The sequence below is a fragment of the Rattus norvegicus genome, chromosome 4 (assembly GCF_021556685.1).
Source record: "Rattus norvegicus strain SHRSP/BbbUtx chromosome 4, alternate assembly SHRSP_T2T, whole genome shotgun sequence".
In the NCBI taxonomy this organism is placed as follows: domain Eukaryota; kingdom Metazoa; phylum Chordata; class Mammalia; order Rodentia; family Muridae; genus Rattus; species Rattus norvegicus.
Genome location: NC_141537.1, coordinates 180,055,929 through 180,082,700, shown reverse-complemented (window position 1 = coordinate 180,082,700; position 26,772 = coordinate 180,055,929). Strand labels below are relative to the sequence as shown.

General features: G+C 47.8%; 1 protein-coding gene across 5 annotated transcripts in view; it reads left to right on the top strand.

The window, feature by feature from the left end:
* The window catches only part of Bcat1 (branched chain amino acid transaminase 1), an 82,955-nt gene extending 64,044 nt beyond the window's left edge, over positions 1 to 18,911 (top strand). For all 5 annotated transcript variants that reach the window (NM_001394001.2, XM_087656336.1, NM_017253.4 and 2 more), the window contains 5 exon segments: positions 3,042 to 3,184; positions 8,753 to 8,838; positions 11,109 to 11,249; positions 13,531 to 13,605; positions 17,738 to 18,911. In NM_001394001.2, coding sequence (NP_001380930.1) covers positions 3,042 to 3,184; positions 8,753 to 8,838; positions 11,109 to 11,249; positions 13,531 to 13,605; positions 17,738 to 17,779 — 487 coding nt within the window. In that variant the 3' untranslated portion in view covers positions 17,780 to 18,911.
* The last annotated feature ends 7,861 nt before the right edge of the window (positions 18,912 to 26,772 follow it).

Sequence of the window (26,772 nt, the reverse complement as noted above, 5' to 3'; positions counted from 1 at the left end):
ACACATACACACACACACACACCACCACCACCACCACTACCATACACACCACCACCACCATACATACACATACACACACACACACACCACCACCACCACCACTACCATACACACCACCACCACCACACACACACACACACCACCACCACACACACACATACACACACACCACCACCACCATACACACACACACACACACACCACCACCACCACCACCACTACCATACACACCACCACCATACATACACATACACACACACACACCACCACCACCACCACTACCATACACACCACCACCACCACACACACACACACCACCACCACTACCACCACCATACAGACACACACACACACACACACACACCACCACCATACACACACACACACACACACATACACACCACCACCACCATACATACACACACACATACATACACACACACACACCACTACCACCACCATACACACACACACACCACCACCATACATACACATACACACACACACACACCACCACCACCACCATACACACACACACACACACACACCACCACCACCACTACCCTACACACATACACACCACCACCACCACCACCACCACACACACACCACCACCATACACACACACACCACCACCACTACTACCACCACCATACACATACACACACACCCCGCCACCATCACCACCACACACACACACACACACACACACACCACCACCACCACCACCACTACCCTACACACATACACACCACCACCACCACCACACACACACACACCACCACCATACACACACACACCACCACCACCATACACATACACACACACCCCGCCACCATCACCACCACCACCACACACACACACACACACACACACACCACCACCACCACCACTACCCTACACACATACACACCACCACCACCACCACCACACACACACACACCACCACCATACATACACATACACACACACACACACCACCACCACCACCATACACACACACACACACACACACACACCACCACCACCACTACCCTACACACATACACACCACCACCACCACCACCACCACACACACACCACCACCATACACACACACACCACCACCACTACTACCACCACCATACACATACACACACACCCCACCACCATCACCACCACACACACACACACACACACACACACACACCACCACCACCACCACTACCCTACACACATACACACCACCACCACCACCACCACCACACACACACACCACCACCATACACACACACACCACCACCACTACTACCACCACCATACACATACACACACACCCCGCCACCATCACCACCACCACCACACACACACACACACACACACCACCACCACCACCACTACCCTACACACATACACACCACCACCACCACCACCACACACACACACACCACCACCATACACACACACACCACCACCACTACTACCACCACCATACACATACACACACACCCCGCCACCATCACCACCACCACCACCACACACACACACACACACACACACACCACCACCACCACCACTACCCTACACACATACACACCACCACCACCACCACCACACACACACACACCACCACCATACATACACATACACACACACACACACCACCACCACCACCATACACACACACACACACACACACCACCACCACCACTACCCTACACACATACACACCACCACCACCACCACCACACACACACCACCACCATACACACACACACCACCACCACTACTACCACCACCATACACATACACACACACCCCGCCACCATCACCACCACACACACACACACACACACACACACACACCACCACCACCACCACCACTACCCTACACACATACACACCACCACCACCACCACCACACACACACACACCACCACCATACACACACACACCACCACCACTACTACCACCACCATACACATACACACACACCCCGCCACCATCACCACCACCACCACACACACACACACACACACACACACCACCACCACCACCACTACCCTACACACATACACACCACCACCACCACCACCACACACACACACACCACCACCATACACACACACACCACCACCACTACTACCACCACCATACACATACACACACACCCCGCCACCATCACCACCACCACCACACACACACACACACACACACACACACCACCACCACCACCACTACCCTACACACATACACACCACCACCACCACCACCACACACACACACCACCACCATACACACACACACCACCACCACTACTACCACCACCATACACATACACACACACCCCGCCACCATCACCACCACCACCACCACACACACACACACACACACACACACACCACCACCACCACCACCACCACTACCCTACACACATACACACCACCACCACCACCATACACACACACACACACACACACACACACACACGTGCGCGCGCGTGCGCGCGCGCACTATGTGGGCATGATCTCTGTGCATCAGGGAATTGGAAAACCAGGTCACTTTGGGCTCCCATTTGAAGCCACTAAACATCGAGAGAGAGAGAGAGAGAGAGAGAGAGAGAGAGAGAGAGAGAGAGAGAGAGAGAGAGAGAAAACTCACGGGACTCAGTTCTTTCCCTCACCACATGGTTCCTGGGATCAAACCCAGGTCACTAAGATTGGCGGCAAGCTCCTTACTGCCCAAGCCTTTGTCTGGCCCAGGGGAGAATTTTAAGGGAAGCGTTCAGAGGAAATCAGTCAGTTTGTTGGATCCTCAACTCAGAGGATGGCCTACAGTTTTCCCAGCCGAGACAATGTCAAGTATTCCTTAACCAAGTTTTAAGACCACTAATTTTCCAAAATTATAAATGGATCATAGTAATCTTTGAGGTTGGCAGAGAATAGAAAGACTCAGGTAGACATGTGCCCACTGTCCCAGTGACTGTGTGTGTGTGTGTGTGTGTGTGTGTGTGTGTGTCCACAGTGCATGTTCATAACGACAGGTTTTCTTTTCCCCACTAGCAACTATGGATCTTCCCTTCTGGCGCAGTGTGAGGCGGCAGAGAACGGCTGTCACCAGGTCCTGTGGCTGTACGGCAAGGAAAACCGGATAACTGAAGTGGGCACGATGAATCTCTTCCTCTACTGGATAAACAAAGATGGAGGTAATCGCTCTTCCGGTGACTTCACAGGGCGCAGGGGCGGAGACAGCAAGCGCAGCTCGGGGGCGGGGTCTAGCGGCTGCTGTGGAGACTGCATCAGGGTTGGTTTTTATTCTCATTTCTGCTGTTCGGCTTGAGAAGCTTGAGACTGATTTCACACTGAGCTGTCCTACAGATGGCTCATCGTGTAAAAGCGCTGGCTGCTCTTGCAGAGGACCTGGGTTCCATTCTGAGCAACCACACTGTGGCTCACAAACTGTCTGTGACTCTAGTTTCAGGGGAATCCTGTGCCCCCCTACTGGACTCCAGGGGTACTGCACCTATAATGCATAGACACGCACAGACATTTTTTTTTTTTTCCTAAAAACGTGATCTGTTTTTCTTCTTCCCTTTGCCCTCTCCTAGTGTCATAACATTCTTCGGTGAGGAGTCTTGGTTACTTCAGTGATCATTCGCTCTGGGCCATGCTATAGTAAACTGTCTATTGTCTATAGGGAGAAGAATTAGTGTACCCCTCCTTTTTGTTCAGAACTGTGATGTGAACTTGGTCTTCCCTATGCTAGGCAGGCTTTCTCTTGGACTACACCTGTAGCCTCCTTTTTATTTTTTATTTTGAGGCTCTTAAAGTTGCCTGGGCTAGCTTTAACTCAGTGTGCACCCAAGGCTGACCTGGAACTTGTCATCTGTGTGAACCTTCTGAGTGGCTGTGGTAACAGGCATGTTCCACCAGGCGTGGCTGAAACGCCCATTGTCTTCTGTTTACTTTGTGGTGCTGTTGTCTGGGCTCCACCAACAGCCCAGACCTCCCCTTCCCTCGATTCTCTCTGTCTCTGTTTCTATCTCTCCGTCTCTGTCTCTCTCTGTGTGTCTCTGTCTCTTCTCTTCTCTCTCTCTCTCTCTCTCTCTCTCTCTCTCCATCTCTCTCTCTCTCTCTTTCTCTCTCTACCATTCTCCTCAGAGAACCGTTCTCCTTTCTGCACCCGTTGATACCATCTCACAAGCTCTACAGGTTTTCTCTGCATTTCTATTCGATTAATGACAATCTAGGGCTGCAAGGAAGACCAGGGGGTGAGGGTGTTTGCCTCCATGCCCGACAGCCTGAGTTTAATATCCGCTACCCACAAGGTGGAAAGAACAAACTGATCCCCAAAAGTTGTCCTCAGACCTCCACATGTATGGCCTGGCGTGAGTGAACCCACACACACCCACACAAAATACACGACACTATTAAATACAATCCGGTGTGCCCTGAGTTTGCCAGTAGATCCATGGTTATTGATACCTGCTGACCACTCCATGTAAATCACAGACAGTCTGTTATTTTATTGAGTCAAGGACTTGTGTGTATAGCCCAGGATAACCTTGAACTCGTTATATCTCCAGGGCTGAGTTTGAAATTTAGATTCTGTATGTCAGGAATATAGGGGATTGTAGCATACCTGGATTGAGGTTTTTTTGTTTGTTTTTGTTCTGTTTTGTTTTGTTTTGAAGACAGGGTTCCTCTCAGTAGCCCATGTCAGCCCCAAACTAACAGAAATCCTTCTGCCTTGGGCTGTGGAATGTCGTAATTATAAGCCTGTGCCACCATACGTGGCTATTTTTAGCACCCTGAATGCTCAGTGTCTGCCTTCGATATGAGTTCAGTGGAATGTTGACAGTTTATATAGTGTCGAGTGAAATGACTCAAAGCAGGGAGCAGAGTGGACCTGTGTTGACTGTTAGCATTCTGACAGGCATGCAGAACGTAGGAGCACATTTGTAGACCTGTTATGGTTGCAGATTGTTTATTTCACGGCAATTATAGACACCAGAGATGTGAAGTAAGTCAGAGGTGCGGCTGGCTGTTTATGTTTCTAACACCAGCGTTAGGAATTGGAGACAGCAAGATCCTGGGAGCTCCCTGACCAGACCCCCTCCCCGACAGGGTGAGCTACAGGTTCACTGAGAGACTCTGACTCAAAAATGACTTAAAGAATGTGAGAGGAAGATACTCAATGTTGTCCTCTGGTTCTGCATGCATGTACACACACATGTGCACACACAAGCTTGTACATGTGCACACATGCTGGAACATACACATGTTCACACACATGTGCATAATGTTCTCTCTTACACACACACACACACACACACACACACACACAAATAAAAACATAAAAGGTTCCCCTCTCTTTACCCCCCTTCTCTGTCTCATTGGTAATCTAACACCATGTAACACAACCCTCCTGTGATTCTCCTCCTTGGAGGTTGGGGATAGATGAACACAGCAGCCCACAGAACGTAGGACAGGAACCGACCGCAGAATTTGCTGAGTCACAAGCCATGTCTGTGGGGCTCTGTTTCTTCCTGTGTGTTCTGGAACTCGCTCTGGCTCCTGGGAGGAGGGTGTTTGCGGTTGCAGAGGAAAATGACTACTTCTTGCCCAAATGCTATCATGTCGTTGGCTCTGTCTGGGAACCAGGGGACAGATGTCCCTTGTCGTCAGCTCTGTCTGGGAACCAGGAGACAGATGTTCTGTTTCTTGACCTCAGGCTGGTGGTTACAGTAGGAGGCTAAATTCATTTCACGGAACAGCCTTTGCGCATGTGAACGCTGCTGTTTGGATTTAACTCAGTGTTGTTTCCTACTCTAAAGTAGGAAAGGTCTCTTTCTGTGTGAAAACGGCACACACACTCACACACACATACACACACACTCACTAACTCACACACACGTACACACACTCACTCACACACATACACACACTCACATACATACACACTCACACACATACACACACTCACTCACACACACATACACACACTCACACACATACACACTCACACACATACACACACTCACACACATACACACACTCACACACACATACACACACTCACACACACACACACGCACACATCCATGCATTTCTGTGTCTAGCTAATGACTTATCGCAAACATGTTTATTTTGAGACCATAAACACTTAACAAATGACAAGTACCCTTGGGAACATCGCCAGGAACCATCTCTTCCTTCTAAAAAGTGAGTTTCAGAAAGAAAAAAAAATGACCCCTGCTGCAGCCCAGCAAAGAGAATTCACTCATTCATATTTTAAAACTAAAAAAAAAATGTATTATGGAGGTTGGGGAAATGGCTAAGTGATAGTTAAGAGCACTAGCTGCTCTTCCAAAGGATCCAGGTTCAGATCTGGTGCCCTGCTCTGCCCTCCACAGGCACCACATGCTTGTACCGCACATACACAGGTAGGTGAAATCCCACACACATGGAAACAAAACAAAAGCCCATGTACCTCCCTAGGACAGGCATTGGGTGTACAAAGATGGGCAGATGTCCACTGTGGAAACTATCGTGGGCTAGCACAGATCCTAGATTCACCCCACCCTGAGACAGAGAGCAGTTTTCCTAGGGCCGGGACACTGCCGTGGGAACCAAGCCTTTTCTCACTGTCACCAGCCTGGGCAAACACACCTTTGTTTCTCTGGTAAAATATGGTTTGACCTGGGTTTGTTTTAAAGTTCCTGTCTATATTCACAGTCCTGGGGGAGCCCCAAAACAGCAGGGCTGTCTCCGTAGTGCTTCTATGTGGTGTTTCTATATGCATATTTGTGACCTCCTCTGCAAGCAGGGGGTAGGTCCTAGACAGGTTGTCTGCTGTAAGGGTCAGCATCTTTGTAAGGTTATATTTAAGGCTGGTTGGTCCACATTCATGGATGCCAGAGGTGGGAAGGAAAGGGGGGCGCTGACTACCAACGGTGATTTTATTTTATTTTTTCAGATAGGGTTTCATGCAGCCTAGTCTAGTCTCAAACCTCATCTAAGAATGACCCTGAATTCCCAATTCTGCCTTCAACTCCCTGGTGCGGGGATCAAACCCCCAGGCTTCACACATACTCTGTAAGCGTTCTACCTACTGATCTGCTTCCCCAGTCCAGCGAAGTGACTTTAAAGGGGGGCCTGTGTAGCGGAGGGTTACCTGGTGCTTATGGTTGGATCGCTGTGCCTGGCCTTCACGGCGGAGCGTTCACTTGGGGTCTCCCGTGTAGTCAGAGTGGTAGTTCATCTCTTGAGACTGTGCTTGCATTTTCTCTTCTCTCCTTTTGAAGACACGAAGCTTCCCCCTGAGCCCATTGCCTTCAGATCTCTGTGGGAAACTCTGAGTCTCCACCATTCAGGCAACATCTGTGTAGCTTGAAAGGCAGGAGTTGTGGGCTTCTGAAGTCTGTGCCTGAGGGAGGAAGAACTCTGCGTGTGTGTGTGTGTGTGTGTGTGTGTGTGTGTGTGTGTGGTGTATTGCTGTAGATGCTGGAGGACGACTGAGGTAAGGTGCCTTCTCTTGCTTCTTTGGACCTTATATGCTGAGACACAAGGCTTTTCACTGAGCCCAGGGCTACTGGTTTGGCTAGACTAGTTGGCCAGGAAATGGCTCCTGTGTCTGCTGCACCAGTGTAAGCCATCCCATCCGGCACTTACTCGGATGCTGGGATCAGAATTCAGGCTCCTCACAAGTGCTCACCACCAATTATCAGGCTCAGGCTACCTGTTCTGAGGTAACGGCCTCCTCACAGAACTGCTGGGTGTGGTACTGACTTGGGTCCAGAGCAAGATTTTATGTGTGCTGTTGTAAGCACGGAATATTTTTATCAACTAAGAAATAATTTTACACAAATGTTCATCTCATAGTCCTTAATTCTCACTTCTGACAATAGAATTCATTTTTAGAATTTTATTTATTTATATTTAGTGTGTGTGTGTGTGTATTCTTTAGCATGTGTATATGCTTTATCTGTAGGTAAGTACCCTTGACAGCCAGTAGAGGGCGCTGGAGTTACAGACAGTTGTGAGGTGCCCGAGTTGGGTTCTCTGCAGGAATAGTTAGTGCTCTGAAACCAGAGCTGTGACTCCAGCCTCTAATTCTTACTCTTGCTCTCCCTTCATTTCTCTGGTTGTGATAAATGGAAGACAGTTGCACAGTTCCCTCCTTCTGCTGTGGGGGTTCCAGAGGACTGAACTTAGGTGGTCCAGCTCTGGAGCCAGTGCCTTTACCCACTGGCTCATCTGCTCGTCTCTGCTTATTTAAGAGAATTTGTTGTGTTCTTAACCGTGTGTCTGTGTGGAGGAATGTGCACATGAGTGCAGGGCCTGTGGAGTCCAGAAGGGGATTGGATGCCTTGGGGCTGCGTCACAGGCTGTGGTGAGCTTCCTTTATGTGGCTCTGAGAACAGAACTCTAGCCCTGAATAGCAGCAGCTGTTGGAATCCACTGCACAGCGTCTTCTGTTCTTGTATTAAAGTGGTCTTAAGAATTGTGACTGTTGGGCTGGAGAGATGGCTCAGTGGTTAAGGGCACTGACTGCTCTTCCAGAGGTCCTGAGTTCAAATCCCAGCAACCACATGGTGGCTCACAACCATCTGTAATGGGATGTGATGCCCTCTTCTGGTGTGTCTGAGGACAGCAACAGTGTGTCCACCTAGAAATAGATAAATCTTTAAAATAAAAAAGAATTGTGTAACTGTCGAGATACGTTGTCTAACAAGGGAAAATTTCCAACCATCCCTGTTCCTAATTAACAGAAGAAGAACTGGCGACGCCTCCGCTAGATGGCGTCATTCTCCCAGGAGTCACTCGGCAGAGCATCCTGGAGCTGGGAGAAGAGTGGGTGAGTACCTGATCGGAACAGCTTCCATGAGCCCAGCACTCACACACATACACACACACACATACACACACACTCACACACACTCACACACACACTCACACACACACTCACACACACTCACACACACACGCTCACACACACTCACACACATACACACACATACACACACATAAACACACACACTCTCACACACACACTCTCACACACACACATACACACACATTCATACACACACACACACACACACACACACATCAGAACAAGCCCCCCTTTGCCATGATATCATATCCCATAGTTCCCATCAGCATTATCTGATCTTTAAATCTTACCTGGAGCGAAGATCTCACTAGAAGGTCTGTGTTGGCAGAACTTTCTTTTAGCCGGGAACAGAGAAACCCGCTGAACAAGATGTCTTAGTGAGGAGGACTTCTCTACTAGCCTCAGTCTGTGTACAAGGTGCCTTCTACCAGCCAACCTGGTTCACTCTGGGTGTTTCCACCCAGCCTTAACTTCAGCTGGAAGCCATTCCACTTTGTGTTGGTGACATATCCTATAATTTATTCCAGTATGCCTGTCACTATTACAGGAGCCACAGATTTTTACTGACATTAATATCAACGTAATGTTAATTTGTCCTGCCTTTTTTCTCCCCCCACTACCCCCAGTCCCCGTTGTCTCAGATTTCCACGTGCTTATTTTAAAGTGACAGACACTCAGAGCAAATGTAACGCTGTTTTCTGTGGATGTGTGACAGAGGCTGGAGTCTTAGGGTTGTTGTTTGAAGTGACATAGTGTTCCTAAGGCGGGTGTCGAGTAAACTGGCCGTCTGGCAGGGGTTCTTGGCTGCTACTAATATGATTCATGTGTTCAAAAAGTCCCCAGAGACCACGAAAAGGTTTTCAGCACACTGTGGTCAGACAGCCCTAGTACACAAGTGTTGGGACACACGTAGTTTCGGAGCAGACCAGCAGTTTCTCTGGAGAAGACTGCAAACAGAGGCTGTGAGCTGAACAATCCTACCAAGTCCAGAGTAGACAAAACCCGCCTGCCGCCCGTTGGCTGCCGCACACTGGGCATGACATTTGCAAGCTTCTGGCTTGATTTCAGCAGCTTGCCCTGTCCCCAATATGTTTGCAGTTGGCAAGATGGCTTTCTGAAGCTCAGCAATTTCCATTTTATTAAGAGAACGAATCGACGGACCACAGGTCTCCCAACTCGTGGGAGCCAGCTCGACACCTCCGGCTTCTGAGCATAGGTCATGCCTGAGGGGTTTCCTTGACTCCTTAAGTGCAGCTGATTTTAAAGTTTCCTTGAAAATGCTGAGAGGCACCGGGGGCACGGCTTGCCAGATAGAGAAGCTAACCCACAGACAATGGCGAGCCAGGCAAGCACTGTCCTGTTGATTTGCAGGAGGGCTACTTTTCTGTTTCTTCTCTCCGGAACGCAGTCCTCAACAGTTCTCAGTAACGTCTGGTGGTTTTCTGGAACTTACGTGTTTAATAATTTATTTAATTTCACGTGAAATCACAGCAGCTCTCATGGTAATTTCTCACATAAAGTCAAAACACTGGCCCCAAACAAAGAGCGACTCCTTCTGCTCTCTGAGCTCAGTGGATGATTTTTTTTTTTAACCAATTTTGAAGGCAATCAGATGAGACTTAGTTCAGATCTGGTTCTCACCGTTTGCCAGCTGTTTGGCTCTGGGAAAGCCCCGCCCCATCTGGAACCCAAGCATCCTCAATTGTCATGTAGAGAGGATGTCTTCAGCATGAAAGACCTTGGCTCATGGTGGGCACAAGGCCAAGGGCTGATATCATACCAACCTATGATGCAGTAGGTTGATCTCCTTTAGTGTAAAGGACACAGAAAATGCGCTCGGTGCATTAAGTGGCTCTTAGAGGGAGTCTGTGTGTGAGACCCATAACAACACACACTTCCTAAAGCGGGCATGTGTGAAAGTGTGCCCCGCCTCCGTGGTGAACGTCCAGTGAATTCACTTGAACGCTGTGGTTTGGAAGTAGGTTGTTCAGGATGTTGGGCGCTCACACAGTGTGCCCTTTTCCACTCAACATGTTAAGGTAATCGCACAGTGTGCCTTTTTCTGCTCCCCGCAGAGGACCATTAGGACACCATCCAAGTTCAGCCAGGTCCAAAGATACATGGTGACTTTCTCTTTTCTTTTTTCTTCTCTTTTCATCCTCCACTGCCACCTCCTCCTCTTTTTCTTCACTCCCCCCCCTTCCTCCTCTTCCTTTCAATATTCCAAACAGGGCGAGTTTAAGGTGTGCGAGAGACACATCACCATGGATGACCTGTCCACCGCCCTGGAGGAGAACAGAGTGAAGGAGATGTTCGGCTCGGGGACAGCCTGCGTTGTCTGCCCAGTTGCCAGTATTCTGTACAAGGGCCAGGTAAGACAAATGGTTTTATACCCTAACCTTTTGCCCAGGGCTGGTGAGATGGCACGGTGCTGGAGACATTTGTCATCCAGGCTGAGAACTTAAGTTTTGGTCCCTGGGACCCACATAGCAGAAGGAAAGAGGGCGGCTTTCGAAGCTTACCTGTGACCTCTCCCGCACTTGTCTGCACCCCCGGTGACACACACAATTAGCCAGTAAACGGATGCATGGAATTCAAAAAACGTAAGCATTTGCCTGTAATTTAATGAGGTCATCACTTCGAGGGGAAGTCGAGCTGGATGGGACTGGGTTGGCCCATATACCTCTATCATTTTTTCCTGGTGGTTTCACCAGAACTCAACTATGATAGCAAGTCAGCCCTGCCCTTGGCAAATGCGTGAGGCCAATTCGGTCAGAACGGAGACTTCCGCCATCACCTGGTTCTGCCAGCTTGCCTAGGAAGCAGCTGGATGTCAGCGCTCTGGTTTCTGACTGTGCTCCCAAGCCGAATGAGGAGTGGAACAGCCACAGGAACACAGGATGCACCTGAGAATTGTCTGTTTGTCTGTCCGCTGCCTTTGCGGTTGTCAGGGTTCAGTAGACCACTGCACAGACATTTCACGTGATGCCCTCTGATAAGCTATTGTCTTCTTGCTACATGCAGCTGACTTTAAAGAACAGATTTATTTGCTTTATTTTGCCTGCATGTCTGTCTGGTGCTCGTGTGTGTGTGTGTGTGTGTGTGTGTGTGTGTGTGTGTGTGAGTGTCTGTGCAGTGCCTTTGGAGGCCAGAAGTGGGTTCTGGATCCCCTGAACCTCCAGTTACAGACCACCATGTGGTTGCTGGGAACTGAACTCAGGACCTCTGGAAGAGCAGTCAGTGCTCTTAACCTCTGAGCCATCTCTCCAGCCCTTATTTAGTCACTTTTACTTGTGTCATCTATGCATTATTTTGCCAGTTTGAAGGCTTCCCCTTCTGTAGAAAAATCCAGTCCTCGTGAGTGTCTGTCAGCCTCTGTCTTTATATCGTAAGGGTATAGGAATCATTTTACAGGCACTCCATCAATGTGTAGATGCTACTCTATGCGCACGTAGGCAGTCTGTGTCTGTGTGGGCGCGATTATGTAGGCGGATAGGTGTTACTCCTGCAAGACCAACTACTCCTGAGGCCATGCTAGATAGAAACTCTCCGATGGATGAATCGAACGTTGTAATCTCAGCTGACTGGGTTGGTCATTATTGTTATTACTACTATTCATATCACTATTAATTATTATTATTATTTGTTAATATGTTTTGTGTAACACTTTAGAGTTTGCTCTTCAGGGCTGGCTGCTGAAGTAGTTTGACGTGTAGCTATTTCACAGTGGGGAAAGTGCCTGGTTGTACGTAGATTTGGCAGAGGGACCGGGGAGGAGGGAGGTGGGAGGCGGAAGGAGGGATAGAAAAAAGCAGAGAGAGAAAGAAAGGATTGTAAGGGCCCAGACTGAGTATTTTATGGCAATATCTAGGTATGTTATTAGTAACTAAATGCTCGTTTTAATAACTAAAATCCAATTGCTACTCCAGCCCAGAAATAAAAAGTTTACAAAGGTTAAGTTATTTTTAATGCTTCTCCTAAACGCTTCAGGGAGGCATTCAAGGCCCAAAAGGGGTTCCTAATTATCGTATTATACTAAAAGGCATAATAAGAAGAGTGTTTGAGAATACTAGCTATCTGCTAACTATCAAAGCATCAAAAGCCAGCCCGCCAGCAAGGCATGAACAGGCATGGCTAAGATACAGGCCAAGGGTATGAGATCTCTTTCGGCTAGGAGTTTAACCCTCCCTTCCCATGGGAGCTGCGGCCCGTGGAGGTACGCCTTGCCCCAGACGTAGGTTCAGAAACTCCTTATGTAAAAGAAGAGCCTCGCTTTAATTCACCCCTTTGAAATCACTTGCTTTCGTTTGTTTCGTAATATCTTTGAAGTCTGGTCCCTTGCCAGAGTGTTCAGTAGAGGGCAATTATTCATCCCGTGGGTCCTTAAACACCTGGGTTGAGTTATTTGGGGACCCCTTCCATTCTGAATTCCTTAAACCACCCTGAAGAATGGCTTTCGAACCCTTTGTGCCTTCGATTGAGTTGGTAGGAGATGAATATGCGGTCTTTGACTGACTGGTGCAGGCTAGGGAGGTAGCAGGCGTTAATAGTATGTCGGGGTGCCTCTCTCAGTCTTCCTGTTTTAGAAATGGTCTTCCTGTTACCCACATGTGTGCCTCTCACCCTCAGACTCCTTTCTCCCTCCCTCCTCAGATGCTGCACATTCCAACCATGGAGAATGGCCACAAGCTTTCAAGTCGCATCATGGCAAAGTTGACTGATATCCAGGTAGCCATTTTCACCACATGGGGTTGGGGACCAGCAGGGGGAGGTGGCTCAGGGGATAAGAGCATTTGCTGTTCTTGTAGAGGACCTGGGTTCATGTCCCAGCATCCCCATGTCAACTCAGCTCTGGTTCTAGGAGTTCTGGAACATTCTTCTGTGTGCCTCATACTCAGATGCATAAAAGAAAAATAAATATTCAAAAAAAATCTCCTTAGGCCTCAGTTTGTGGTCCAATGAGAGAGACCATGCTTAGTGCTAAAGCTTTGTCCTCCATGTATTAGAACCACAAAGGGAAGATGTGAAATGGTGTAATTCAAGGCGAGTATTAAACTCAGGGAAGATATTCGTGACAGAATGAGTGAGGTTGAGTGAGGCAGAAGGGGGAGAGAGACGATAAGAAAAAGAAGAGTGGGGAGCGGGGTATTCGTGAGGGACTTGGAATCAGCTAGCCTTCCAGAATAAATGCAATTTTCAATACTTAAAATTCTGATTTAAGAGTACAACATGTTATTGTAAAAAATGGAAAATATATTAAAAATAGGAGAAGGGGTTGGAATATAGTGATACTGTCTTTACCTACCATGTGGTGAGGTCAGGTCACATCCCAATACCCAGAACTGAGTGGGAAGGAATGAAGAAGAATTAAATATATCCAATGGCTGTTAATTCTGAATTTTGAATATTTTCAACTTCAACATTATATAAGCATGTATCTGTTAACGTATGTATTTCCCAACAAGACAGTTGTAATTAAACATAATTTTGTTACCTGCCTTTTCTATATAATAAGCCATCCGCTTTTATCTCCTGAATTTCTCAGGCTGGGGACAGAGCTCAGTTGTTGGGGGTCCTTGTTTACTGGGCACAAAGCCTTGGGGTCAAACCCAGCCTCTCACACACCAGACTGCCAGTCACACTTGTAATCTTTTTATAGCCAGACCTCGGGAGGACCAGAGGCCATCCTCCGCTAAAGAAACTTCCAAGCTAGCCTGGGCTATATGAAACCCTGTCTCAAAAAACCAAAACTAATTTAGATAAGTAATGAAGGAGGAAAAAGGATAGTCTACTGTTTCACACCAGTGAGATGCTTTTCGTAAAGCTCTTTCATGAGAAAGTTGGTGGGGGCGGAGCACATCTTTAATCTCAGCACTTTGGAGGTATGGGCAGGGGATCTCTGAGTTCAAGGCCAGCCTGGTCTACATAGGGAGTTCAACTTTACCAGGGCTATATAGTGAGGACTTTTATTTATTTATTTATTTTAAAGATTTAAATAGAGAAGATGCATGAAGGGGATGAATGCTTAAATGTTTGTCACCCACAGAATTCAGGTCCCCAGAATCCTGTGTAAATGCCACAGGTCATGACAACCCATCCAGCAATTCCAGCTTTTGAAAGAGAGCCAGGGGATCCCCAGAGCTGGTTAGTAAGACCAGCCGTATCCATGAGCTCTGGGCTTGACTGAGTGACCGGATCTCTCTGAGTAAGGAAGAAGAGTATCAACCGTAGGACTCTCCATACACACGCACATTTGGGTATCTACATATACATATGTCTGCACACGTATAGACATGCCTACACACGGACAGCACGTGTACAATGGAAAAGGGAAAGAAAAAAGATGCATGTGGTAGAACGGTTGAGAAAACCTCAACTTCCCCCCGTTTATGCACTTTAGTGGCCGTGACGCTAAATACAGTATCAAGGCTGACGAAGCAGCCTGTCTAGTCCAGTGCTCCCTGTTGCAGGTGCCTGCTGGTAATTGGTAATTCGGCACTTGGCCGGTGGAAGTGGGGGGAGGGGAGACCGGAAGTTCTCAGTTGTTGTCAGAGACTTCCAGTCTCAAGCCAGCCCTGGCTACAAGAGAGCGGGTCTTTAAAAACAAAACCAAACAACGCCCCCCATCCCCCACCTCCCCTGGTTCACTCAGAATCCATACTGAACGCAGACAAAGGTTGTAACCGCAGGCACAGGAGATCAGAGATGACTCAGAGTCAGTCACTAGCACACGCACCCCGTGTCCCCCAACGTGTTAAGCAACAGGGCCTTCCATCCATAATCAAAACCACATCTTTTTCCCCTTCAATTATTTTATGCTTGTGTCCTCAGGTCTCCAAATTATCCTCTTACAGGATGGCAAATTGGTGCTGTTAGCCAAGCGACTAGCTTGTCTGTTTCCAAGAAAAATAATTTTTAGTAATTACTGAGGGGGGGGAAAAGAAGTAGGATGTTACATCATGTTTGACATTTGATCTCTTTGGGCGTTACATGGAAACATGATGTTTCTCTACAAAGTGTTCCACAAAATTAAAGACAAGCGTAAAAACCACACACACACAAAAAAAGCAAAACCCAAGCTCTTGCCAGTGTGACTCAGGGGGAATTTTTGAAACCTCAGATGTGTAGACTTTTTTCGGGTAAGTACTGCTCTGGAGAAACCAATTATCCACATTGATCCCTGGGTGCTAGGTTACTCAACAAATACCTCTAGCAAAAGGTACAGGCCCAATACAAGGTTGTTTTGTGCCCCCCCCTCCTTTTATAATCAAAAGGGAGAGGCACTCCTGGGTCTTTACAAAGCTGAGGTGAACTCGGCCTCGCTGCTTGCCCTTCTGTTTTTGCCCATCCTATACTCCCAGCTCCCATTCTAAGGTCTCCTCTCGCCTGCAAATGCTCCTTTAGTTTCACGACGTCACCGTCTCTGCCGGAGCTCCTACCATCCGGTTGCGTTATACAGTTATAGCTGGTTTTCAGTGTTCGTCCCTGTAGGAACTTTTTCCCTTAGGTTTGTTTTTGAGACAGGGTCTCTCTGTGTACACCAGGCTGGCCTTGAACCCTACAGCATTCCTCCGGAGCATGTACGGCTCACCTCCTGTGGAAACCTTTTAAATAACCTCTTGAGCTACCTAAACTCAGAAGTTCAATTATAATCGGTCACACTGGTCCCCTCCTAGGGCTGTTTGAATGCTGGGGTTTGAGGTTTTGCTTTTGTTGTTTTGTTTTGCTTTGTTTTAAACTTCTCTTTATGCCTCCTAGGGTTTAGCACAGGTCTAGGGTAGAGTCCACAGACAGTAATATTTCTTTTTTTTTTTTTCGGAGCTGGGGACCGAACTCAGGGCCTTGTGCTTGCTAGGCAAGCGCTTTACCACTGAGCTAAATCCCCAACCCCTGTAATATTTCTTCATCGAAACATGGAGTGGGATGGCAAGACAATGTTTTTAAATGCCAATCGTGTGTTGCTCCTGCGTTTTTACATCTCCTAGGGAGAGCTAGGGGATGTCTTGAACGATATGGCCTCGATGGGTTTCATGTTATTAAGCGACAGACTTGAGCTAGTAATTTTATAACAAGAAAGGCTTTGTCTAGTTCACGGCTTCAGAGATTCAACACTGGTCCGGTCTCTGATGACACTGGCAGGTGGCAGGTCCCCGTGCAGCTTAGGGGGTGGGGGGTGGGGTCTGTCCTTTTCAAGGCAATGGCTCCAGTGAGCTAAGGGCCGAGGCCACACCTTAAGTTCTGCTGTTATTTGCCAGCTCCACCGTGGGGACAGAGCCTTCAAACCAGGCCTTTGAAGAGACGAGACAGACAGCACGTTGAGGCAAGCGTCAGATTCTTCCTCGTTATCCTATCAATGTGGATATTCATATCATCATGCCTGCCTCCGGGTGGCTGGAGCCTAGGCCTCAGGCATCAGGGAAAGGGGTGTGAGGAATGAACTCCTGTTTCACGGAGTAGGAAAAGGAAGCTGCAGGTTCATAGTGAGGTTATTACCATGTTATTGATCGATTGAGATAGTCTCTTACAGCCTAGGCTAGCCTTAAATGCCTATAGATCCCCACTGCCTTCACCTCCCAAGTGCTGGTACTACAGAAGACTCTTGTTTTTAAGTCTGTGGGAAGAGAGGGGCGGGGTGTGTGCACTTGTAAGTGCCAGTGAGCATGAAAGCCAGAGAGGGTTCTGAATCCGACTGGAATTAGAGACTTTTGAACCCAGGGGCTGACTGAAGCCAGGTCCTCTGGGAGATAGGCCCGAGCTCTTAGCTGCTGAGCCCCTGCCGCAGCCGATGGAGCCCGTGAGGGTGGGTTGAGCTGCTCTCTCTCAGACTGAAACACCACGGTTGTCTTTGCTTTTGTTGCAGTATGGACGGATCAAGAGCGAATGGACACTGGAGTTGCCCTAATGGGAGAGCTCAGGGTATCGGTGACGGGGTGCCACAGAAGACCGACTCCTGTCCTCGAGCTGGGACAACCTGTGACTATTTTAACTCCTTGTAGTTCCATTGTTCATTGTTACCAAACGAGTTTGTGTCCCCCCCCCCCCCCCGTGAGCCAAGAAAATTGCCAGTGTTAAGTGTCACCTGTGAACATGATAGTAGCTGCTTTACTGTACCTTTCCTTGGAAAGCTATCAATGAATAATTGCCTCCCCTCACTCCATACCAGATCCTTAGTAGGAGAATGGGTTCCCCCACCAATGAGATGACTGTGTGCTGGAAGGGCTACTGAGGAAATGCCATAGGCGGCCTCCCTGTGACTCATGGGCACCCTCAGAGCGGGAGCCCTTTGTTACTTTTGCTGGCTGGTAAGGTTCTGTTGTTTACGTTTTTGTTTGTTTGTTTCTAATTGGGGAAGATTTGGGCTCCCTGTGAAGCCCTGCTGGCCTGGTATTCCGTGATGTCTGCCCAGGCTGGTCTCAGACTCGGAGCGGGTCTTCCTGTCTCACACAGCCTTCTGGATGCTGGGGCGATGGACAGGTGTGATACCTTGATTTGTTTCTGTCTTTTAAACAAAAGTTTGGTCGGCTGGATTTCGTTTCTCCGCGCTTCTGTAAGTCCCTGAGTCCGCGCTAAGGTGACCGTGCCCCTTCTTGGTATCATGGCCTGCACTAATGTCACCGAAGGTGTCTGTGAGGCTCACTGCCCTTTTTCTGTAACTATACCTGGCTGCTCACTGCGCTGCTATGAGACTAGGGGTCCTGTGCCTTCTAGATCTTTGTATCCTCAAAGCCCAGCACATAGTAAGTATTCAGTACTTGTTTACCATGAGAATGAACATAGAAGTGTACTTTCTGTCTCTCCATGCTGAAACCCTTTCGGAAACCACGCCTGATTCGGGCAGCATGTAGCAGTATTTATCTTAGGCTGTCTTTCTTGTCCCTGGACTCCTCCAGACAGCATGGAGGAATTCTGTTTTAAGATTATCTTGGAGTTTAAGTGATTGCCCTGGAAAAATGAAATGTACCAACCATGTGGAAATGACAGCTACTGTACATTATGTATGAAATGCCAAATAAAGGGACAAGTTGGGAGATAAACTCTGGATTTGGATTTTTTTTTTTCGGAGCTGGGGACCGAACCCAGGGCCTTGCGCTTGCTAGGCAAGCACTCTACCGCTGAGCTAAATCCCCAACCCTGGATTTGGATCTTAATCTGCATTTTGAACCCTTCTCTTGAATGGGCATTGAAGAAGCACCCGGCTAGGTCACAGACACTAATTCCAGATCATGTCCTCCTCTGTTGGGAACTGTGAGTGGAAAGTTGAGCAGAGGCCCAGTTTATCCAGGAGAAAGTCAGGTCTCCATAGAAAGCAGCCACCCTCAGAAGGTTGACTCTCAGCACGGTGTTGGGTTTCTTGGCTTCAGTAGCTTTCATCTTACTGATGGAACTGGGGTCTCTTCAGAGCCCCGGGATTGGGGGTGGGGGGAAGGACATTATAAAAACTCCACCCATAAGAGACAGTCCTTAAGACTGGTTAATTAAGACTGGTTAATTAAGACTGGTTAATTTAACATTTAACCACACAGAGCACTTTAATCCCATTCCAGATGCTTAGCTGTCCGGTTTCTTTTTAGACAAATAGTAAAAAACTGTGGTAGGTCATGATGGGAGATGATAAAATAGGTCCGAGGGGCCTTTTCCTTGGCGACTGACGTCCTGGGTGAGGGTGCCCTCAAGCGCTTCTCCATCCTTCCCTGCCCGGGCCCCTTCCTGAGGGTATTCATGAGGTAGCAGCATCCTGAGATGCTCTTGGCTTCCCCATACTCTTTGACCTCGTCTTTAGGTCCAGGCTAGACCGGCAGGTGTAGTAGCTGTCAAGCAACACAGAAGCAGCAAACCGAGTCCTGTGAGAAGGGAGGTGCCTTGTCTGCCCCGAGTCTACTTAAGACTTCACACTTTTAAATTGAGAGTGGCCCGTTTGATGGTTGGGGAGTATATGTTACGACCTCCTGCATCAAAACCTGATAAGTTTTCTGTCAGGCTCAGTTGAAACGGAAGGAAGGAAGGACACATGCCTTTAAGAACCGGAGGCCTGATACAGAGCGCGCATCCTCACTAAAGTAACAGAATAGGAAACTGACCTCTGCGATGACTTCTTTATGGGCACCGAAGAAACATCTGTAGTTCTTTCCCCTTGCTCATTACTTGTTTAATTGCAGGGGCAGGATGCAGCAAGAGGGTTGAACCAGTCAATTACCTGTTCTTCGAGACTCACTATCCCAACACTAATTGATTGTTTAAGGCACAAGACAGTATATAGCATTAAGAACGTGTAAAGCTAATCGGCCGGGCACAATCAACAAATTAATATTATTGCTGATATTTCCATAATTGACTGCATTATTTAATGTTTAATCAGGTTGATCAGATGAGATTTGGAGGTCACATGCAAGTGGGTATAAACAGGCCATGATTCGCTTATTTTGTATAGTTTCTTTTCACGAACACATCAGATTTCCTTAGAACCCAAGTGAAACCCAGGAGTTCAAAAGCAGAGAGAACCTGAGACTTGACTGACATGGTTTGCTGATGCAACGTAGCTGTTAGAGTCGCTTATGGAGGGCTCTATTATAGAAGCAGAGGTGGGCTGTCCCAGCAAAGCAGGCAGGACTACAGAAATGAGCGATTTCTGGCAGCCTGTGCTTGCAAAACTTCAAAGAGGAAGTGACTGAGAAACTTTAAGATGAGCCATGCTTTTTCCTGATGCAAGAAACGGGCTGTAGAGCGTCTGGGGAGATGGCTCTGTGGTAAGAGCACATGCTGCTCTGGTAGCCACCCTGGAGTTCACTTCCTTGGACCCACGGGGCAGCTCACAACTGTATTAATTCATTCCAGTTCCAGAGGATTTGACACCCTCTTCTGACCTTTAGGGGGAGCTGTATGCACATAATGGGCAGACCTACTCGGGCCCACCACGGGTACATAATGTCATCTTACAAGAAGAGAAACAAGCTCTGTGGTGATGTACTGTCTACTCCGTGACGCTGGGAGTGAGCCTATCTCACTCACGCTGGGATAAAATCCTCACTGTATCATTTTGTTATTTCTTGCTTGGTAATAATGTTGTGCTGAGCAGTTCTGGACTCCTGGAGACAGCTTTGAGCATAGGCTAGACTAAAGGGTAGGAAAGACTTTGTTTCAATTCTGTGCTTTCACCTTAAGGGAATTAATTGAAGTCTGAAGCTGTCTGTGTAACTCTTTTCTTTGCCTTCCTGGCTCTGGGTTCTACAGAGTCCTCTGTCCTTACAAAATTGTGTTGTTCAGTTTAAAACTTGTGACTGAGGCAGAAAGTCTCTCAAAAGACAACGATTGCTTGTTTCCATTGGATTTGGTACTTCTAAACTATTTAGAGCAATACTCATTGGTCACATCAAAGCCAAGGACTATGAGAAATTCTGTGTTCCATGTCCGGACCCAGATAAGGTCAGTGAACCCTTTCTGGCTAGGAGGGTTTCTATGAACCTGCAGACTCTGTAGTTACAAACAGTAGCGCCTGTGAGCGATTTCATGGACACGTGGTACCAACTGTCACTTTGTTTTGTCACACGTAGAATTTGTTCAGCTTTCTAGGTTCCACATATCTCCGCCCCTAAAGAGGCAAAGCGTTTCAGATTTTCATGTTATATATTACTGGACAGAGGCTCATGAGGATTAGTGTTCATGTGGTACACATTGATTGTGCTTCCATAGCAAGCATCTCACACAGCCAGCACTGAAACATAACGTTCACACAGAAAATAAATAGTACCTGAGCATAACCACGTGGAGAGGGTGGGCTGATAGCCTGATCTAGCTTTAAACATAAAAGCAATGTTGAATAGATACCTAGGAGGACCAGAGAGAGCACAGCTCTCAGCCATCACACTTTTTCTCCATCTTTATAAGGAAATCTTTGCTGTTTTTGTTCTTCTCTGCTGCCTGGGAGGCTAGAACCAAGGTCTTCTCATGCTCGTGTCTGTGGATACCCACCAGGCTCCTGTCACCCACCCAGCATGTCTGTCATCTACACTTGTGTTTGTCACCTTCTTCTGAAGTAGCATTGGAGTGTCAGCTGCATCTAACATGACACCCATGTCTGCGTCTTTGTTCGTCTCGGTAAACTGAAAGTGGGATTAACTGGAAAGAAGCATAGAAAACAATGCTACAGAAACATGTCTACCCCATCGTCCGCTGTGTGGAGCTGTTGGAGCTCACAGCTGAAATGGGTGGCTGTACCATTCACTCTTCACACACCGTGACTTCCCGTTGAAGGTTTTTATTTCCTTGGTGTGGGGATTGAGCATATCTCTGGCATGCTGGGTTAAGGACTCTGTCACTGGGCTGCATCTCTCTCTTCACCTTTTCTTTGGTTATATCATCTATCTCACCTTTGATGACCAAATTTGCAGACTCTATAACCTACCCTGGCCTTAGAGTTTCAATTTTCCTACCTCAGTTTCCTGAATGGCTGGAGCGATGGGCACCAGGTCTGATTTCAGTTTGAGGATTCAAATACAAAAACAAAAGCTGGGTAAGATATTATAAAGAGGTTTTTCGGACTGGAGAGATGGCTCAGTGGTTAAGAGCACTGACTGCTCTTCCAGAGGTCCTGAGTTCAAATCCCAGCAACCACATGGTGGCTCACAACCATCTGTAATGGGATCTGATGCCCTCTTCTGGTGTGTCTGAAGACAGCTACAGTGTACTCATATGCATAAAATAAATAAAAAATTAAAAAAGAGGTTTTTCTCTTCCTCCCCCTCCCCCCTCCTCTTCCTCCTTCCCCTCTTCCTCTTCTTCTCTTCTTGTTCTTGTTAAAGCTCCTTTCAGAGGCCCAGGTAGAATCAAGAACCTTTCTTTTTTAGTGGTCCCATAGTAAAAGACTTCCGAGCTGCATAATTTGGAAAGGTTGATGGTTGTTTAGGAAGACCATGGTAGCATCTGTGGGTAATAATTCCATGAGGGCATCAGGGGCTCATACTTGCTCTAATAAGCGACAAGAACTTGATATTTTGGCCAGGTACAGTGGCACACACCTCTAATCCCAGCACTCAGGAGGCAGACGCAGGTGGATCTCTGAATTTGAGGCCAGCCTGGAGTACATAATGAAACCTAGGCTAGCTAGGCAGGGCTGCACAGGGAGATCCAGGTTTTCATTTGGAGACAATAAAGAGGAAGGCCTGAAACTCATCAGAGACAACGTGTGCTTTGGCACTGCTGTGTGTGAATTTTGAGCTTTCACGCGCCTGAAGATGTCCTTTTCATGCTATGATGGGTCTGATGTGGGAGCTTTTAAACCTCGGTGGTACAATGTTCAGTTCACGTCGTGCTCTGAGATCCCAAGAGCTAATGGAAGCCAGGGACTGGGAGTGAGTTAAAGTCAAGTACACCGACAGACATCTGCATGGCCATGTGGTGAAGACCCAGGGCACCTGGATGAACACAACAAAAGGAGATATGGAGGTGGTGAAGAGAGAAGGGATAGGCTATCTTGGGGTACACACTATTTTCATGTTGTTTGCAGGGGCCTCCTTATTCTGCTGGGGTCCCCAGTCTTCGAGGTTGGTGTCAAGTACAGTTAGTGTTGCCAGGGAGCACCCCCAGTGGCCATTCCCCCCTCCCCAATGCTAGAATTAGACTGAGTTTATAATCTAACAGGCGTGTTGCATGGAGGTCCTTTCCTACTAATGTCTCGTTTGGAAAAGTACCATATCCTGTAAGAACTGCATTTAGTCTTCAGTCACAGTTTTCTCGGATCCAGAAAGCCCTCAAGCCAAATGATTATCGATGTGCAGTTGGTCTTTTCCTTCCTTGGGTCAACTGTACCACTGGTCCCATGACTTGGTGAAGGGCAACTGCTTTAGAAATTGTGTGGCTTACAACTAAGGTGTGTGCCATGCAGCTGTTCCCTCTGGCTGCTTCTGCAAGGCTGAGGAAATCATCCTAAGGGGTGGGGACTAGATGGAAATCGCTCTTCAGACCCACGGCTCTGGCACCTTCCCAGGAACACCGATAGGACCTCCTTTCACTTCTTCATAGATTAAAATCAGGTCCCAAAAAGCTAGTGGGCTGAATCATTAGCATGTGGGCAGATGAGGCAGGAGGATTGCTGTGAGTCCTAGGCCAGCCTGAGCCACAGACTGAGTTCTAGTATAACGTGGCCTGTAGACAGGTACCCTCTTTCTCACCTAATGAGTAAGCTCCAAACACCAAGACGGTTGGAGCAGGAACCTGCGTATTCAACCTTCAGTCTCCGTAGCATGGCGCAACGGTCTCAGGATTAACCTAGTCAGTCTGCACACACCCGCACACCTGCAGATCTTACCCGGTGATGGCCAGTAGGAGTGCTCCCAACAGCACCATGCAGAGAAAGCCCGAACCACACAGGTATAGGATCTGTGTCCTTTGACTTGGTGGCTGAGAACAGGTAAGTACAGTAAGTTTCAGCATCAGAGATTACAGGTGGGAACAGTCAGCCAAACGATTGTGCCAGCCAACAATACAGCCAGCCCTCCTGCATCAGTGTTGGGTAAGCCACGGCAAGGCCCTGCTTCCTCAGTCCTTACGTAGACAGAAAGATGCTGTGTACAGGCCTGGCTTTCAGGGAAGATGTTTGGATGGCCTTGAAGGGTTTTAGAGAATAGCAGTGTAAGGAGAGTGGTATGGGGATGTCCCTGGGTAAAGGAATCTAACTCCTCTCAAGGGTTTGTAGAAGTACGATGAAGCATTGAAAGTGACTTCCTTGCACCACGGCCATGCCGTGTGAAGCACTGTTTGTGTTAAGGACCCATGGTGGTTGTGTTTTGCTGGCAACAGACACATTCTTCACTGTCGGCAGTCTCTTCAGATCACGTTCACCTTTCTGTTGCCAATAAAACACCCAAAAACACACAGTTTATCCAGTGTCCTGAGATTGTCCTTTGTGAGTGAAGCTATGGTGACTTACTGCCATTTTTATTATGTTTGGAGGTTTTCGGTCAGTGACTATACGGCATGTATGTCTTTAAATCACAGCAGCACAAAAGAAGTTGAGGATTTAGGGCACCGGAGACCTGAAACCACACAGCCAGAGAGAGTCTAGATGTCTCTACTCAAATGTTTGAGTAAGAAATGATTGGGCATTTAAAAATCACCCTGAGGGCTGGAGAGATGGCTCAGTGGTTAAGAGCACCGACTGCTCTTCCAGAGGTCCTGAGTTCAATTCTCAGCAACTACATGGTGGCTCACAACCATCTGTAATGTAATTCAGTGCCCTCTTCTGGTGTGTCTGAAGATAGCTACAGTGTACTTATATATGAATATGTCTTTATCTGTATGAATAAATGAATACATCTTAAAAAAAATCACCCTGAGCTGGTGAGATGGTTGGGGAGGTGGGGGTGGGGCCACCTAGCCTGATGACCTAAATTCCAACCCAGGACTGACCTGGTTGAAGGAGAGAACTGACCCCCACAAGTTTCCCCTGACCTCTGTGCACCACAGAATGATCTCACTACCCGCAGCATAGGCACAGACAGACAAGTCCATTAAAGCAACCCCTCCCTCCACCACAGTGTTCTGTTCCTGTCTCTCAGTGTTGTGCAGGAAGATGGGTTGCTGCGATGGTCAGTTTCAAACATCAGCCTGGGTGTCTGAGGCTTGAAGGGAGAGCACTTGTCCTGAGTCTGGGTGGCAACGTCTCATGGGCTGGGGCTCATGAACACGGGAAGAAGCTGAGTGAAGTCTTCCCATTCCTCTGCCTACTGATGGACCAGGACACGAAGGAGCATCCTGAAGTTCTGGCCAGCATGGAGCTGCCTGCGGTCACCTGGCCAGTCATGAACACTTGTCCAAATGCACCTGTTACATATGCACTTAAATTATTTTATGTGATGGGTGTTTTCTGAGCATGTGTGTCTGTGCACCATGCATGTGCCTGATGCCCATGGAGGCCAGGAAAGGGTGTCGGAACTCCTAGGACAGGAATTTGACTGTTGTGAGCTGCCATGTGGGTGCTGGGAGTTGAACTCAGGATCTCTGGAAGAGGAACCAGTGCTCGTAACCACTGAGCCATCTCTGCAGCTCCACATATGCATCTCTGTGGTTTATTCAAATCAATGGAGTTATAGCAAAAACCAAGGTTTTTTTTTTTCTTTTAAAGAGTTGGCTGTAAGTTCAACCTAAACATGTCTGTGTTTGGTGACCTCTCTATACATTGCCAACCTGTGAGGATCTTGGCTCCTGCTAGGATCTTTCTCAGAGTTACGTGTAAGTGTTGGGGACATGGCCTAATGGTAGAACACTTGAGTAGAATGCCCAAGGCCCTGTGTTTAGCCCCCCAGCATTGGCAGAAAGAGTAGAGGAGGGAGAGGCAGCATGTGGCGCTGGGAAGGTCATTGCTCTTCTGAGGATGTCGATGCTGCACTCCTACGGGAATGCAAAAGGGAGATGAGACGTTGCTGAAGGTGGTGACATATTTGCCGACATGGGTGTGACAGATGAGAAGAGACAGATGTCTCCTTCGGGGCTCAAAGTGTCTCTCTGTATGGACTTAGTAGGGAGCACAGAGAACAAGAAGGGGGTCTCCAACTTTTGTAATGATTTTTCTACGAGGCTGATGCAACGTGACTTCTAGCAGATTCTAATCCACAGAAGGCATGCGACCTCTGCCTCCTGTCATGATAACTTCTTGTACAGCCTGACTCCATGTAGAGCATTGGCAAGAGGCAAATTTGCATCCTGAAGCCAGGAAACTCATGATGGAGTTGAGGTAGATGCTCATCCGTAAAGCAGCCACTGCTTGGCTTCCTAGCTATGTCTAGAAACCCACGGCTATTCTCTCCCAAAGTCATGGCTATTGGAAGTTTTTGAAAATGCAATAAAAAAACTTTTTCCAATTTTTAAAAATGTTTATCTTTATTTTATGTGTCTGGGTGTTTT